Source organism: Apium graveolens, chromosome 1, assembly GCF_009905375.1.
Source record: "Apium graveolens cultivar Ventura chromosome 1, ASM990537v1, whole genome shotgun sequence".
Taxonomy (NCBI): domain Eukaryota; kingdom Viridiplantae; phylum Streptophyta; class Magnoliopsida; order Apiales; family Apiaceae; genus Apium; species Apium graveolens.
In genome coordinates this window covers 71,277,207-71,292,842 of record NC_133647.1, presented here as the reverse complement: position 1 = coordinate 71,292,842, position 15,636 = coordinate 71,277,207, and the positions used below count along the sequence as shown (strand labels likewise).

Genomic DNA, 15,636 nt, shown 5'->3' with positions numbered 1-15,636 from the left:
ATTTTCATGACATATAGTTGTAGCCATACCAGCATCATCGTGTCCTTGAGAAAATTCCCCCAAGTTTGACGATATATTTCGCATATTTTTCATCCCACTCCTTGTGCTCTTCAGGTATCCTTTCAGCCCTACGCTTTGCGTACTCATCCTCGTACTCCTTTTTCCTCATCTCAAGCTCGTCCTCCATGAAGTGGTAATGTCGAGACATTTCATTTAACTCGTACTCATGTTCCTCCTTTGAAATGTGACCAGAGTTGAAATTCTTATTAATGTTTTCTTCATACTCGATCGATGATTTCATAAACTTCAAGTGCATTTCCCCATAGCCAACGAACTGTTCATTATCACGTACGGCATGTCCTTGTGCGGCCCGTATACCTCGCATTCTTCTCACAAATTGTTTGACCTGCCTAATTTCTGCTTGTTGAGCTTCATCCCGTGCTTGAGATTCGGTCCATTTATACCAATTAACTTTCCCGTAATCATGAATGTTAGAACTAGCGTGTCCCTTGCCCTTGTCCATGACCTGACTGTAGCAGCCTCAAAATTTAGAAACTAATATACTACAAAGGGGGAAATTTAGTTGATGGCTTATAGTTTTGCAGCTATTTATAGGCATATTACATGGTCAAAATGTAATATTAGGTTGTGCATTTACGAATATGGAAATAATTGATATTATTCACCCTATAAATTTTAATATGAAATTATTCACCTGTGTCATTCAGTTCAAAACAAAAGTTGATTTTTCAAATCATTTCATAAATTTGCATGTGCCTACTCCCGTGAATTTAGGAAATCTGCATTTCCTTTACGTAAACACAGTATTTCTTTTAACTTTTCATATTTGTCTGAAGATTCAGACTTCTAAAAGTTGACAAGTCGATTTCATCTCGTTACTTTTACTAAAAGATGTTATTGTCTTCTATTACAGCAAAAAAAATACAAACTACCCTTTCATGAAAACATTTCTTTGTCAACTCCCAAGGTATCCTATTTTGAAGTCACAAAAGGTCATACATACACCTTTTTTTTAAAATACAAATATTACATACTATAAATAGGCTTGCATGACTCCCCAATAAAAAAAATTGCATCAAAATCATTTTTTTCCAATTTAATATTAGGACTCAAAACTAGGTCTTCATTGAATATTTTCGTTGCTGACTACCCTTTTTTAGGGCACAAAAAGTCATACATACAATTTTTAAAAAAAAAAACAAAATTACTTACTATAAATAGGCTTGCATGACTACCCAAAAAAAATACACCAAAATAATTTTTTTCCAATTTAATATGAAGACTCAAAACTAGGTCTCCATTACATATTTTCCACTTACAAACACTTAACCACAATTCAATACAACTGACATTCAACCCGGAAGGAAAGAGAAAAAAGCAAAAAAAAAAAAAAAATTACCCCAGAACGCCACTTCTTCTGGGTCTCTGGGGTTGAACCACGGAGAAAGTGGCGTTGGTGCCACTTTTGGAATATTTTGAATAGATGTACTAAAAAACTGAACTTTCGGTTCAAATGTGTCAAAAATGTCCGGGAGCCTAAAAATATGGACATGTTTGGAGTTGTCCCAACAAGACAGCACCATGTATTTGTCGTTGATCTTCTTGGTCAAGTTGAGCATTTAGAACAAGCTTAAATTTTTATTATTATTAATTTTTTACCTAAAATGCTGGTCGAACGATATGCAATTCTTTGGAGAACTATACTAAGTGATTGGCGCTTGCAGTGTGCATGGCCACATGTTGACAGAAGAGAAAGTTGGGCAGTTTCTTGTCCATATGCAAACGGAGCAGATCATTTGTGTCCCCGGGTTATCCATTGATTTTGCGTCGTTCGGCATCATTACCCTTATGACAAATGTAGTTGTTTCGTATTCAAATTAGGTTTTATTGTTTTCATTTAGGGACAAAAACATTTGTATATCAAGATGGACATAACATATCAGTGGCATGTATGTTTTGACCCTTTTACCCTCGTAAATGTTAACTTCCCGTTAAGTACTTAACAGGACGGGCATAAAAAATGCACAATTAGCCATGCTGGATTTTTTTATTTGGACCACCAAAGTGTAAAAGTAAAAAAATATACATTTACACAAAGTGCAATTTAGTCATGTATAAAATACAAATCATATTCTCCGACATGAATATGATTCGAAAAATAATGTTACAGAGGACTTGGTGATGAAATTTTCATTGATACAGAGCCTACTAGATATTCTGCAGTTAATTAAATTAATTGCAATATAAATGCCAGCTTGTAACATAACGTGTTAATACAGGGTATGTCAACTAAGATGAACAAGAAACACAAAATAATTTCACATTGGATCGCTGATATGACTGCAGATATGGAAGTAAATCAAGGACCTGAATTTCCTCGCTAAGGTCTGCGACACTGAGACCAGCCTGTTCTGCTACTGTAAGAAAATAATTAAAGGTGTCAATACTGCGTATAACTGAAGCAATATATGCAACGGGCCCTTGCTTATTTGTTTGACGCCAACGATTTGAAGTTTTGTTGCTTGTGCATAGGGACATGCTATGCAAAGAATCATATTCTTTTAAATGCCTATTAAGAGTTTCTTTTTCTTCACATGTACCAGCAATGTTTTCCTCCAAGTGCTCAAAGTTTTCATCGGGAGCATGGGAGTGAGCTTTTCTTTGGCGCAGAATAATAGAAAGCACCCGAATAAGATGTGGAATGCACAATGGATCATATATCACATCTGCAGCCAAACTTTAAAAAAACAAGTGAAAAGTTTGCCAGTCTAACTTTTCAAAATTTAAAACATTTACCCCATGTAAAGGTAATTCACAGAAACAGCTGGACAATGTTTGCCACATTAGGGACAGTTTGCCAGTACACTATTAGCAACGCTGACCATATAACAGATGCACTCCTTTACGAGTAGCGGAGTAGATAATAATGGCATAAAATAACAGTCATTTCTAGTCATTTCTACTTCCTCTGTTACAAGCTGAAGACTTCTTTCCTTAGTATAAATATAATGGCATGAGTAAATTACTTTGGGAAAGAAGAAATATCATTTAAAGTGTTAAACATTTATGATTAATAAAAAACATCAAAATAGACTAGCCTGGGAGGTCACGTTCTCAGAACTGTAATACTATGTCAAAATTCCTACATCACCAAAAATAAAAGTATAAAACTAAGTACTTACAGTAAATCTGGCATGATGTCGTGAAGCTCACATTCAGATGCAGATTCCCAAGGCAGGTATTTGCATTGGACCTGAACTAAAATTTAGTCACTATTCTGCCTTTCTTCAGTTGCACTTCTATATAAGCTTGAATTTCATTATGTTGATCATCAACCTTACCTTTGATTATTAATAAGTGAATTGGCAAGATAGGTAAATCTCTGTTCTCATCTCATATTGAATGCATATTTTAGCTATAAAAGTCATTATCAAGATAACTAACAGCGCGTAACCAAAATTTTCACCTCTCTAGTTGGTTCTAGCAAACCACTTTTCAGACATGACTGATTCAGGTCGAGATTAAGCTTCATATTTGCAAGGGTAGACAAGTCACCATCACTTAGTGTCACCTGCAGAAGTAAACGGTCACATATTCTACACATTTTTATGCTTTAATAAGAAATTTGGTTGAAGACATATACCAAAGAATTCATACCTCCTAACAATTCCATACGACTCTTCTGCATATATGGGTGCTTTACTACATTATACAAAATATCAACTACTCCTGTTTTCAAATAATAGATAGATAAAAAAAGATTTATTTTTACTTTAAAAATTCTCAACTTCCAGAGCATAATCTATAAACAAAAAAAAAACTATTTTCTCCCAAACTATATCCTTAATTCATACTTTTTAAAACTCAGTCTATTTACTTAATAAAGTTGGGGTAGAGAAGTAAAAGGTTTTAATAAAAGAAGGCGTAATGACCTTTTCAGCCTCAATGTTTGCACCAGTGTACCCATAAACCCCTGAAGTTTAACACCGTACTTTATCGCCCCTCGGGTATCAAAAATGTGTCTTTTTACCCCTGGACCGAGACATATGATAAAATGGTATGTAACGGCGAGGGTATTTACGTAATTGATTAGCCGATATTCGGACAAGTTTAAAACGTACATTTTGGACCTTAAAGTTTGGAATTGTACTCGTAAACCCCTAGGGGCTAGGGTTTACATGGATATTCAAATCTTCTATTCTGTGGAAGTATTCAACAGATGAAAAAGAGAATTGGGATTCTGATGAAGAAAAATGCAGACAGCACTATGCAATGTGTTCTCACTTAACATTATTCTATTAAGGAACATAGTTAATTACATAAAAAAAGAGTCAACCTTTTATATCTCTATTTGTTTGGTTTTAAATTTTGGTTTATGGTATTTCTGAACAACAAATGCAGTTTAGGATTATAAAATCGTAGTACATACATCAAAATCTTACATAGGATAATGTTTCATCATGGTTAGACTTCACAGCTTACATACTATTATGTGTACGGAGTCGTATCCGCGTATTCACAATACAAAAAAGCTATAAATCTTGCTTATTTGCTTGTGTATTTTGGTAGCTTACCTAACAGAAGACTAAAAGTGCAATCTGATATTCTAGATAAAAATCATATGATTTACAAATAAACAAGCGGATAGGATCTCCAGGAGACTAATATATGATGACATTTGAAGTCTTGTCATTGACATTTTTACTTATGTTTTTAGTTTCGTACTTTCTTTGTCTTGATCAACCTCAATGTGTGTGTGTTTGTGTGTCTCCATCTACTTGTATATTTTTTTAGACCTATAACTTGTAAAACTAACAATAACTGGAGATATCTAACCTTGCTCTCTGGAAGACAGAATAGTGTGGGAATTGAAGCCCTTAACTTATCAAATTTCGATCAACCTATGACACCACATACCATCATTCAAGATTTTAGGTATGGTTTAAAAGTTTGTTATTTGTTTACAGCTTAAATTAAGTCGTCATTTGGATTTTGGATCATGGGATTCTAACCACGTTGATGGAAATGTGAATGTGATTCTTTTAGATTTTGGTACTAAAATACCATTTTCATTGCCGTTAACTAAGTTGGAATCCCATGATCCAAAGGATCCTAGGACATCGTATCCTGGCTATGCACTAATATGCTACAAATGTTTTGCTTAAGATATGTCCACATACAATCTTTTAGGGTTTGTGTCGCAACGTGGAATGTAGGAGGGAAGTCTCCGGATATTGATCTCAGGCTAGAAGAATTCTTGCAAGTGGAGGGATCGTCTGATATATATGTATCAGGGTAAGCTGGATTAAATATGTGTTGTTTGATTTGCATGTATGTTGCCTAATGTTTACCAATTTTCAGATTTCAGGAAATTGTTCCCGTGAGTGCAGGAAATGTTCTAGTAGTTGAAGATAACGAGCCAGCAGCAAAATGGCTAGCTCTTATTAGCCACGCACTTAACAAATCGTACCATCACTCGGTTTCTTCTGATTCAGGTTCATCAAAGTCCGGTATCAAGGACCCATCGAAGTCTCACTTTTTTCAAAAGCCTTCTCTCAAAGTACTTGGTAAAAATTTAAGGGCTGATAGTACCCTTCTCAATGCCTGCAACTGCCCTCTAGAATCATCATCCCCACATAAGAGGAGGCCAAGAAATTGAACTGACTCCAGTATTAGGCCACAAGAAGTTTCTTGCTTGCTAGCTTATGCCTGTAGTTCATTTCATATCCATGTAAATTATAAGGGTTTGTGGGTTCAATACCAAACTTTAAGGTTCAAAAGGTACGTTAAAACTTGTGTGACTATCGGTTGGTCAATTACAAAAATGCCCCTGTTACATACCGTTTTATCATCTGTCTCGGTCCAGAGGTAAAAGGGCACATTTTCGATATCCGAGGGGCGAAAAAGTACAGTTTTAAACTTTAGGGGTTTATGAGTACACTAGTGCAAACATTGAGGCCAAAAAGGTCATTAAGCCATAAAAGAATGCATTATTAGATATTAGTTACATTATGAGTCTATTTAAAATTCTGTAGAAAATCAAGAGACTTTCGCCTAGAATGGGTTTAGATTGTAATTTATTCTGATTATCCAGGGGGTGTTTTGCAATTTGCCTAATTTCGAAATGTTAGATAATTGCAGGTACGTTACAACAATTTGTCAATATCAATCAGGGCTGGTTGCTTTGTGCATGAGAGCAAATTTTATGAACACAAGGAATTTAATTAGGGTTACCCTTTATCTATATCAGCAGCTTGTCTTTAGAGAAAAGGTGAGCCAGCAGAGTTCTACTTAAAGATGGTAGCAGCAGGGGATAGACAGAGGACAGAGATACATTTTCTGCGACAACGTTTCAACTTGTTTGCCTACTCAATTTTATTTTTCTCAATCTTCTACAGTTTCCTTTCTATCTTTACCTTAAGTTGGTTTTGTTTTTTTTCCCTTTTCACAGAGCTTGTTACCATGACCAATGGCAATACTGAAAATTAAAAACGTATAAATATTGATTAAACTAGTATATTGAAGGACTCTAATCCTCATTGGTAACTACCAACTGATATGAATAAAATATTAATTCTGATAATGATTTATAATTATACACAATAATATGAAATAATTAGTTAACAACCATTTAAGTACAAGGTCTGTATCACCATAAATGTCAAAGATGCTATACTATTATCACTGGTTTGGGAACTGTATAGAGTGCCAGATCATTCTCAAATCATTTTTGCCTTTGTTTAGAGTATGCTTGTTCTTTAAAAAAATATCACTATTTTACTATATGACTTAAACTAAAAAAAATATCTTTACGAGACTTGAAAATAAAATGATATGGAGCAATCAAAGGGGCGTACGAGACAATCAGGTTCCAGGAGTTAATAATCATTGACGAAGATCTACAAGAGGTGATGAAACAAATAAACACTCTACGCAAATCACTTCAAAGAGGATTCAACAGTGCTCAGAGTCTCTTTCATTCCATTAGAGCTAATTAGAACTGCTATATTTCTGGCCAACAATAGCATGGAAAATAAATCTTCTTTTGTGCAATCTCTCCATCTTCCGATAAATCTCCACCAACACCTAGGCTTTGATATGGGACTGGCCACGGTGGACATAGATCCAAACTTTGGAGGAGAAATTCATGATGCCCCCTCTCCTACTTTGACACTGTCATCAGAAATAGTGGAGCAGCCTCAAGGACTAGATGAGTCCAGTGATATGGAGGATCATGATGAGTCAACTGAAATGGAGAATCACGATTATTGAGAAGAAATATCTCAACAGAGAGCGAATGCAGCAACCCTAGTACTGAATTTGGTAAATGTGAATCCGCAGGTCAGCCCTATACAGAGAATGCTAACGTGTCTTTGCATGAGATGGATCCTAGAGCTAGTAGTGGCATTCCAAGAATGGATAAAGAAAAACGAAAAAGTACTGGAATTGTATGCTTTTAACAAAGATGGTCTTATGAGCCAAGAAGCAGTAAAAGTTCTGGATGATGGAAATTTGGTCGTCATATCCAAAGTTTTTGAAAATACAGTAGTGGACTTGGAAGAAGAAATATTCAAAGGGATGTGTATCAAAGGCATTCTCAACATTGCGTTTAAGGGCACCGTGGAAGATCTATTCAAACTAATTCCTCTGTCTAAATCGAATCCCAGTGTGATGTAGGACAGCTGGTCGAAAAGCCCAAAGAAAGTATTTGGGACCATTATAATAGGATTTGGAACCCCATTTATTAGAATACTACAAAATAGGTTACAGTATATTATGGTTGGTAATATATATTTTAGAGTAATAGGCTGTCGAATATTTCAATGTATCGTGGAGGCTTGAATCATGGAAATTCAGGTAAAGTAGCTTGTAGTAGATGTTTTCTTTTGAAGGATGTTCATATTGCACTTTCAGTTGAGGATGATCAGGAGGAGATTTGGGATCAGTTCATTTTCTAGCCCATCGAGGAATGCTAATGTTCTTTCAAATCCTATTCGAAGGCCAGCAAATGATTTGCAACGATTACTAATAAAAATATAATCGTGCTCCAGTCTCATCACCGGGTGGGTAACAACACTAGCAAATGTTTTAACTGTCAAGGAATAGGCATAAGATGTCTGAGTGTCCTTCTCCAAGATAAAACTCACCTTCGAAAAGCATCAATGGTGGTGGAAAAAGTAAATCTTAATGATTTATATCTCGAGATGACTAAAGAAGACCTTGAAGCGGAGGAACATTTAGCGAAGGCAACGAATCTTGGGAATATGCAAGAAGCACATGATGGTGCAAATGATTCACATGTACGACGACAACAAATCTTTCGCACTAAAATTACATGCGCTCGGAAAATATGTTCCCTCATCATTGATATTGGTAGTTGCACAAACGTTATAGTCGTTGATGTTAAAAGGTTAGGCTTAATGACATCCAAATCCTTATGATATATAGTGGATTAATGATACAAAGCTTCAGGTTTAGAGAAGGTGTTTAGTTAAATTTTCATCTGGGAACTTTATGATGTAGTTATGTGTGATGTTCTTCCATTGAAGCTTTATGAGGTAATTCTGCGACGTCCATGGTTTTCTGATCGAGATGCTCATCATGTTGCATGTGCTAGGACATATATTGTTATCAAGAATGGTCGTCGATATACTCATGCTTGTGACCATTCTCATGTGCCAGCTATGCAACAGTTTTTGGTGCTCTATCGTGCTCCAAGTTAACATAGGTTTATAGATGTCTTTAATATCAGTCATTACTGTTTTTACTTTATTTAACACATTAAATTTACAAAAAAAAACATACCTTCGAAGCTCTTACATGGGCCAAACATATGCCAACTAAACCAACACCTGAACCTACCTGTTTTTCACAGGTAAACCACAAGAAAAAAGAATAAGTTTAAAATGAATAAAAAGAAGTTCCTTAAAATGAAAAAGGTGAAACAGAAGGCAGGACAGGACTCAAAATATGTGAAAGAACTACATTATTTAACATAAGAAAACAAAGAACCTAAAACAGATAGTAATTTCTTAAGGTTTCATTTATGTGAATATTTTGCATGATATACAAATGAACAAAAGGAATCATAACACTAGCAATCGTGTCTCTCAGAGGCATTTGTTCTCTAATTAAATCCAAAGCATAAATAAACTTGTCAATAATTCATGTTGCAGAGGCAACTTAGGATTTGAAGAAGAAATGCCTGGCTCACCTCAAAACAAGATTTACCTGAGAATTTCTCAGGAAATGACAAAATAAATTCTGACAAGAAAAGACTTGATGGCCAGATCGAGCAGCTGTTACCAAAAAAGTACAATCAATCCATTTAGACAAGCATACACATAGGAATTTATGGAATACTAATAAATCCATCAATTGGTAATTACTAGCAACAAAACTAATCCATCACTCTCCTCTGACATCATAATTAAACATGAAAGAAGAACAAGTGTGTACAGAGAAACGAAAGAGCCAACAATTTAAAATAAAAAGCAATCACACAAACACTCCAAAATACTGGCACACAGCAATATTTTCCTGTGTAATGCTCAGGTAGGCAATTAGAAGAAGACAACTCTATAAAATGAAATTTGATTAAACACTGAACATCATCCTATGAAATTGGTAATAGAAAAGAAATAGTTTAAGAAAGTTACCCTTGTACTAAAATTATAAAGTACATGATACAAAATTCAACATTGGAAGACCTGGAAATATTTTATTTTTAATGATTGAAACAGAAGTTTCTTCCATTATGAAACATATTGACATAAACATAGCCATACCGCAAGTTTGACAACAGCTTTCCCTATAATAAAAACTAGTCATTCAGCACATAATTAGTCCATATATAACGGATAATTTTAATCATGCAAGGGGGAAAAAATCAATAACTGCTCTTATTGAACACAAGTGAGGCTTGTCTCAACTTTTACCTAAAAGAAATTGATGCTTTTAAAAAAAACATGGGTATCAATATCAAATTTAAAAAAGTGTAATCAGTCACCACTCACCACAAAGAAATGCATATTTATTCCAATGATCAAGGTTTAAGCAATCTGACAACAGTCCAACTATGACACAAATTCTTTAATTTTCCTCCATGTATAGGGATATCTAGACTGGGCATACATATTATAAAGATGGGAACTGAATTTGTTTGGTTACGACCTAAGAAGTTCACTAAAATGGATAAAATGAACTGCAAAGGCTGCCATCTGCCTAAACTAGAATAATATAAACAAACAAAATACTGCAAATGAATTGTATAGTTTTGGTTAGGTAGAGTAGCAGATGCATTAATGCAGTCACTGGCTGAGGTTTAAAAATTCTTTCTGCAGAACAGTTTTTCCGAGGGTTATTGTCACCCCTGCCATGTAATATAAGATACATAACGTATAGTGTTTGGGACCAATAGCTTGAGAATCAGTTAAGATTGCACAATAGAAAAAATTGTTAAACAAATAAGGTTAGAGACTACCATGTTTTGTTAGACAACAAGCATGTCCAAAATCCAAGTTAGCTTGCATGTAATGTCATCACATTCCCATTTGATTAATCGGTCAGTGAAGAAGTCAAAGTTACTGAAAAGTTATTTGTTCTAGCCAGAGTAATATTTTACTAAGCATCAAAATAAGAATCCATTATAACTAAAACAGGCTTACTTGCGGTTGCGGAATCTTCGAAGGTTGATCATAATCCACCAAACAAATGAAATTTTATTATTGCACACTTTCTAATACTAGTTATCTAATGCTGCATTCTACAGATAGGAATCAACGTAATGTGTTGCATACTACTTAACGGTGAACATACCCAGTATCTCCTTCAAGCAAGTTAAGTGAGCACTGCAATGGAATTACTAGCTTCCCAGATTTTGAACAATCTACATGAGAAACCAAAGCAACAATCAAAATAAAAGGCATTGAAAACATTTTTATTTTGGTAGTTAATGTATTTCTAGGTGTATCATGTATGGAGAGGGGGCATATAGAGTTTGACCATCAGGAAAAAGGAAAGAAACCCATTTCAAAATCCTTGAAAGTCCTTTTGCCATATCATCATCCTGTGAAGTAAGAACATGTTTAAGTTGTGAAATTAAATAATAGAACAGCACAAAAATGCACTTACGTATAAGGCCTTAAATGTTTGTATTCTATGCACCTCATCACAGTTATCCTTTATTTCCCACAGTTTCAGATATCGCCATTTAAATTATTTTCTCTCAAGATTTCATGTCAAATCATAATATTTTGGTATAATAGAACTCCTGATTGATTTACCTTAACGTAACTATGAATCTATAATTCATCTTTAACCTGGATTTGATATTCAGATTTAAATTGCAAATTACGTTCCTCTCTCTATTTCTTCAAATTTCAATGCAAAAACTTTCCTCTAGCTCAAACACTTGCTCGAAATTCTAGATAAATCTAGTGAATCAGTTTAACATGGTCTTCACTGCCTAATTCTGATATTTCAGAAAATAGCAGAATAAAAAACAATAGTGTCGCCCACCTTGATTGGACACTAATTCATTAAATTGCAACTAAGCAATACAAATTGTTAAAAATTAAAATGGTAAAATTGAGAATCCATAGCTAATAAATTCCTTAATTGATATGGTAAATTTTCATTGAAAAGGGTTCAATCCTCTTTTCCATCGGTACCATATCTACTCATGCAGTTACTAGAAAAATTCACTTGATTTGTAATTTCATAAATTGAGAAATGTTTCCAAACTCTGCCTATTATATCCCAGCTTTGTCAAAGTTTTAATTACTTGTTGTAACTTAGGATTATAATCTGAAAAGTGAGTCTGCTATATGTACTTGTTGCTAGTTTTACTGTCAGATTGTTGATTTGCAATCCATAATTTGTTGGTTAGTCCATCAAGAGATCCATTCTTACATCAAAAATCTATATCTTCTTTTTTGTTTTACAAATTTTTCAGTGCATTAAATTTTTCAAGCATGCAGGGAGAGGGAGAGGGAGAGGGAGCGAGGATTTGAACAGTTTGCCACTAGATAATCAACAGATCCTCTATCAAACATCAAATTGACATTTTTCTCCCATACTTAATTATTAGAAAGTTCCATACTTTTTAAATGCAATCAAAACTTGACTAGTATACAAACTAGTTTTATTTTCAGCAACTCAATCTATAATTCTGTATTGAGTTCCAGTTTAGGGATAATGACAGTATGTGGTTTAAATTAGGGACAGATAGCAAACAGTGATTTGTTAAACAAAAATTGGTCGAAAATTGACTGTGCTTAGCCATCAGCATTCCCAGAAATCTAACTTTAACACCAATTTGATTAGACTAGGTTGATCCAAGAGCAAAATAATCACTTGGCAAGGGTTTCTTAACATGCGAAAGAGGGGAACAAAACTAATCAGGATCAATAAAGAACACCAAAATTCAAAAAATGTGAACAAGTAAACAATACAAGGGATCCACGAGGTTAAATAGAAACAAAAACCTCACCGTCTACAGTCTACACCGACAACAATTGCAGTTGTTAAAATAAATCAACATGGATATCTTACTAAAAACAACAAACAGAATACATGAGCCATATATATACAAGTATATATATACATATATATATACACATACACCGTCTACAGTCTACACCGAAAACAATTGCAGTTGTTCAAATAAATCAATATATATATACACTACATGCAAAGAAGACGATGGGTACAAAGATTATATATATATACACACACACACACACATACACAAACACATACGAGAATCAAACTGATCCATATCTGTAGAGTACTGGGTAATAATTACACAAAATGCAAAGAAGACGATGGGTACAAAGATTTTGATGATGGGATGCCAATGATGTATGGAGATGAGCACATAAGGCTTAAAGGGCAAAGACATGTTAAAAGGGAGACTAATCTTTGCACATAAGGACTGAATTAGGGGTGCCAATGGCAAAGTCAAAATTAGAGATTTATTTTAAAGAAATAGAAAAAAGATAGTAGATGACAGTGGGTAGTATAAGTAGCACTAATTTTGAAATAGAAAATATCATGAATTAATATATAATGTCTGTGCACCGGTCAGTTTCAGAAAATCTCTCCATCTTCTGTTCTCTCTTATGTATTTTAGAGCTATTTACAAATCACGCAAAATTACCTCAGAAATTTACCTTTACAGAAATCATGAAAGTGGCATATTGTTCATAGAATTCGTCAAGAACATATGCACCTGTTGATTCAACTTCCACAATTAGCTTCTTCAGAAACCTTTTTAAGTAGGGTCTGTAGAAATTCCCATTCTGCTCAGAAACCTAGATACAAATCACCAAACATTCAGAACATAAACCAACACCATTTTCTTTTTGTGAAGATATCAGTCACCTCTGCAAAAGGGTCACATCTTTGTTTGTTTATACCATATCTTATGAAATCATTAAACTCAATTCTAATAAATTTTTACAGATTTCAAAAACGAAAAGCTGGTACTCTGTTGTAAGCCAGAGGAATATTAATAACAACCTCTACTTAAACCAAAAAGAAATGCATCACATTAAAATCAAAATTAGACTATAGCATACTTAACAAATGTAGTATTGAAACCAAGGCTGTTCAGTAAACTTGTTCTGTATGGGGGGCGTTTAACGGAGATTATGCACATTAAAAACATGCATATTTGGAGAAAAAAGTTTGTACTTTATAAAGTAAAAAAATATTTAAAATAGATCCCGAACAGAGATACTTAACAATGCCAGCTATTGTTGTAAAAAAAACAATGCCAGCTACAAACCAATCTGGACAAAACTATGTAAATTCTTCCGAATAAAAACTACCAAAGCATAAAACTTATTCATCAACTTAAATCTCACTTCCAATCCCTATAGACAACTCATGTAAAAAAATATATGATAAAATTTAACATCTACTTGCAAAATGTACAAAAATTACACTCTATGGACATATATACAAACTCGAATAACCTACAAACCGATTATTGGTAGCACTGACACCCTGTTTTTTGCATATAGTTGCATTTTGCATTGAGTGTCAACTGGTTTTTCGAGTTCAAACACTAAAACAATTCGTACCGATAACACGAGAAGGTGACATACCGAGATAAAACCCAAAAGTGGCACAAAAATGACCCGATCAACCCAAAAATGACTCGTTATTAGAATCTAATTACTTAACACTTGAACATTCAATTTTTAAGTGATTTTTGTTTGACTCGTTTACAAACACGAACTCTACAATAAACCTCTATAAACTAATAGCTTCCATAGTTTAATAGTGTTGAAACCGCATTTATATTTTTATCCGAATTATATCAATTACAATAGTATGAAGAAATATAGTTACTTTTTAGAGATTCGATAAAATGATAACTTACAGCTTTACCAATACATTGGTCCCAAATAAACCTCTGCACGCTCTCCGTTACTGAACCTCCACCGCACACCCTAAAAACACAAATTGTAATTGAAAACGATTAATAAAAAAAAGACAAACTTATTGAATTCAAACGCATTTATATATGAGAGATGAGTTGTGAAAGTGTTACCGAGCTAGAGAAAGTAAGCAATCGGGAGATTCCATAGCGAGAAACGCAGAGATTAAGTGCGTGTGTGGAGTATCCAACTGCCGGAGATCTTTGTTAGCCATTGATTTTGCTGTTGTATTTACGTAAAGAGAGTTTTTAAAATTATAGAAACAGAAAGGGGGTTTACGCCCCCGTCTCAAAAGCGTTTTTATCTGCCGCTAGAAAACATGATCGCTAAATGTATTAAACTTTCTTTTACTTCCGTCAAAAAAAAAAAAAAAAAACTTTCTTTTACTCCGTGCAGTAATCACCACATAACATGACATATGTCAATAATATAATTTTGTTATAAAATAATATGACATATGTACATAATTTATTAATAATTAGAGTATCTCTTATCCAATTTCAAAATTATATTTTACTGAAATGATCTATACAATAATTTGTCCACGTTAAACTTAATCTGAATATATTCGAGTTGAGTTTAACAATAATGTAAATTTTATATTATTTAGGCGTCAAAATGTGATAAATTAGAAATTATCTTTGTTTTGAGTTCTCATTTAATAATAAAAATAAACATAATTAAATGTTTAATATGAATTAAATATTTTATAATTGAACCAAATTAAAAATATATATCATTGGAAAGTATATTTATTATACTTCAATAAATAATTTTTGGTTTTTGTAAATAATATAAGAGTAGTGGTTAGTCATTGGTAAAAAAAATAGTTAATTTTACCATTAAAAGAAATATGATAATTAAAATGGATAAAAAAGGACGAAGGAAGTATATTTCAAAAAAGTACGAGAAAAGCAGATAAATCGAAACACATAAAAGAAGTACTCCCTACGTCCCTTCTTAGTTGTCATATTTTTATTTTTATCAGTAAATTTTGATTTATAAAAAAACTTTACAAATAATGTTTCTAATTATTCAATCAAAATATATTAAATACATACAAAAATCAAAGCGTCATATAAAAATCAAAAATATTCAGTTGGAATTAAAGAATTTTATCTACCCAAGATAGTTCAATTTTTTTACATACTTTCTATTTTTTGTA

General features: G+C 33.5%; 1 protein-coding gene across 2 annotated transcripts; it reads right to left on the bottom strand.

The window, feature by feature from the left end:
- Positions 1 to 2,108: 2,108 nt before the first annotated feature.
- Positions 2,109 to 14,791, bottom strand: LOC141664270 (uncharacterized). 2 transcript variants are annotated; one of them, XM_074470193.1, is made up of 11 exons: positions 14,585 to 14,791; positions 14,414 to 14,483; positions 13,197 to 13,337; positions 11,026 to 11,089; positions 10,840 to 10,909; positions 9,236 to 9,320; positions 8,827 to 8,883; positions 3,488 to 3,592; positions 3,204 to 3,274; positions 2,622 to 2,758; positions 2,109 to 2,438 (listed from the first exon to the last, which is right to left on the bottom strand). In XM_074470193.1, exons 1-11 carry the CDS (start codon positions 14,683 to 14,685, stop codon positions 2,311 to 2,313), a joined length of 1,029 nt encoding a protein of 342 aa, XP_074326294.1. In that variant the 5' UTR covers positions 14,686 to 14,791; the 3' UTR covers positions 2,109 to 2,310. The 2 variants fall into 2 exon arrangements, with proteins under 2 accessions (XP_074326294.1, XP_074326290.1); XM_074470189.1 differs by having other exon boundaries at positions 2,109 to 2,758; positions 14,585 to 14,789.
- Positions 14,792 to 15,636: the final 845 nt, after the last annotated feature.

What these genes read in the sequence shown, in the direction of transcription:
- LOC141664270 (XM_074470189.1), bottom strand. Translation starts at nt 14,685, where the DNA reads ATGGCTAACAAAGATCTCCGGCAGTTGGATACTCCACACACGCACTTA. An exon ending in CCCATGTAAGAGCTTCGAAG is followed by an intron (nt 3,593 to 8,826) that starts GTATGTTTTTTT and finishes TTACTTCTGCAG; the next exon opens with GTGACACTAAGTGATGGTGA. An exon ending in GACATCATGCCAGATTTACT is followed by an intron (nt 2,759 to 3,203) that starts GTAAGTACTTAG and finishes GTTTTTTTAAAG; the next exon opens with TTTGGCTGCAGATGTGATAT.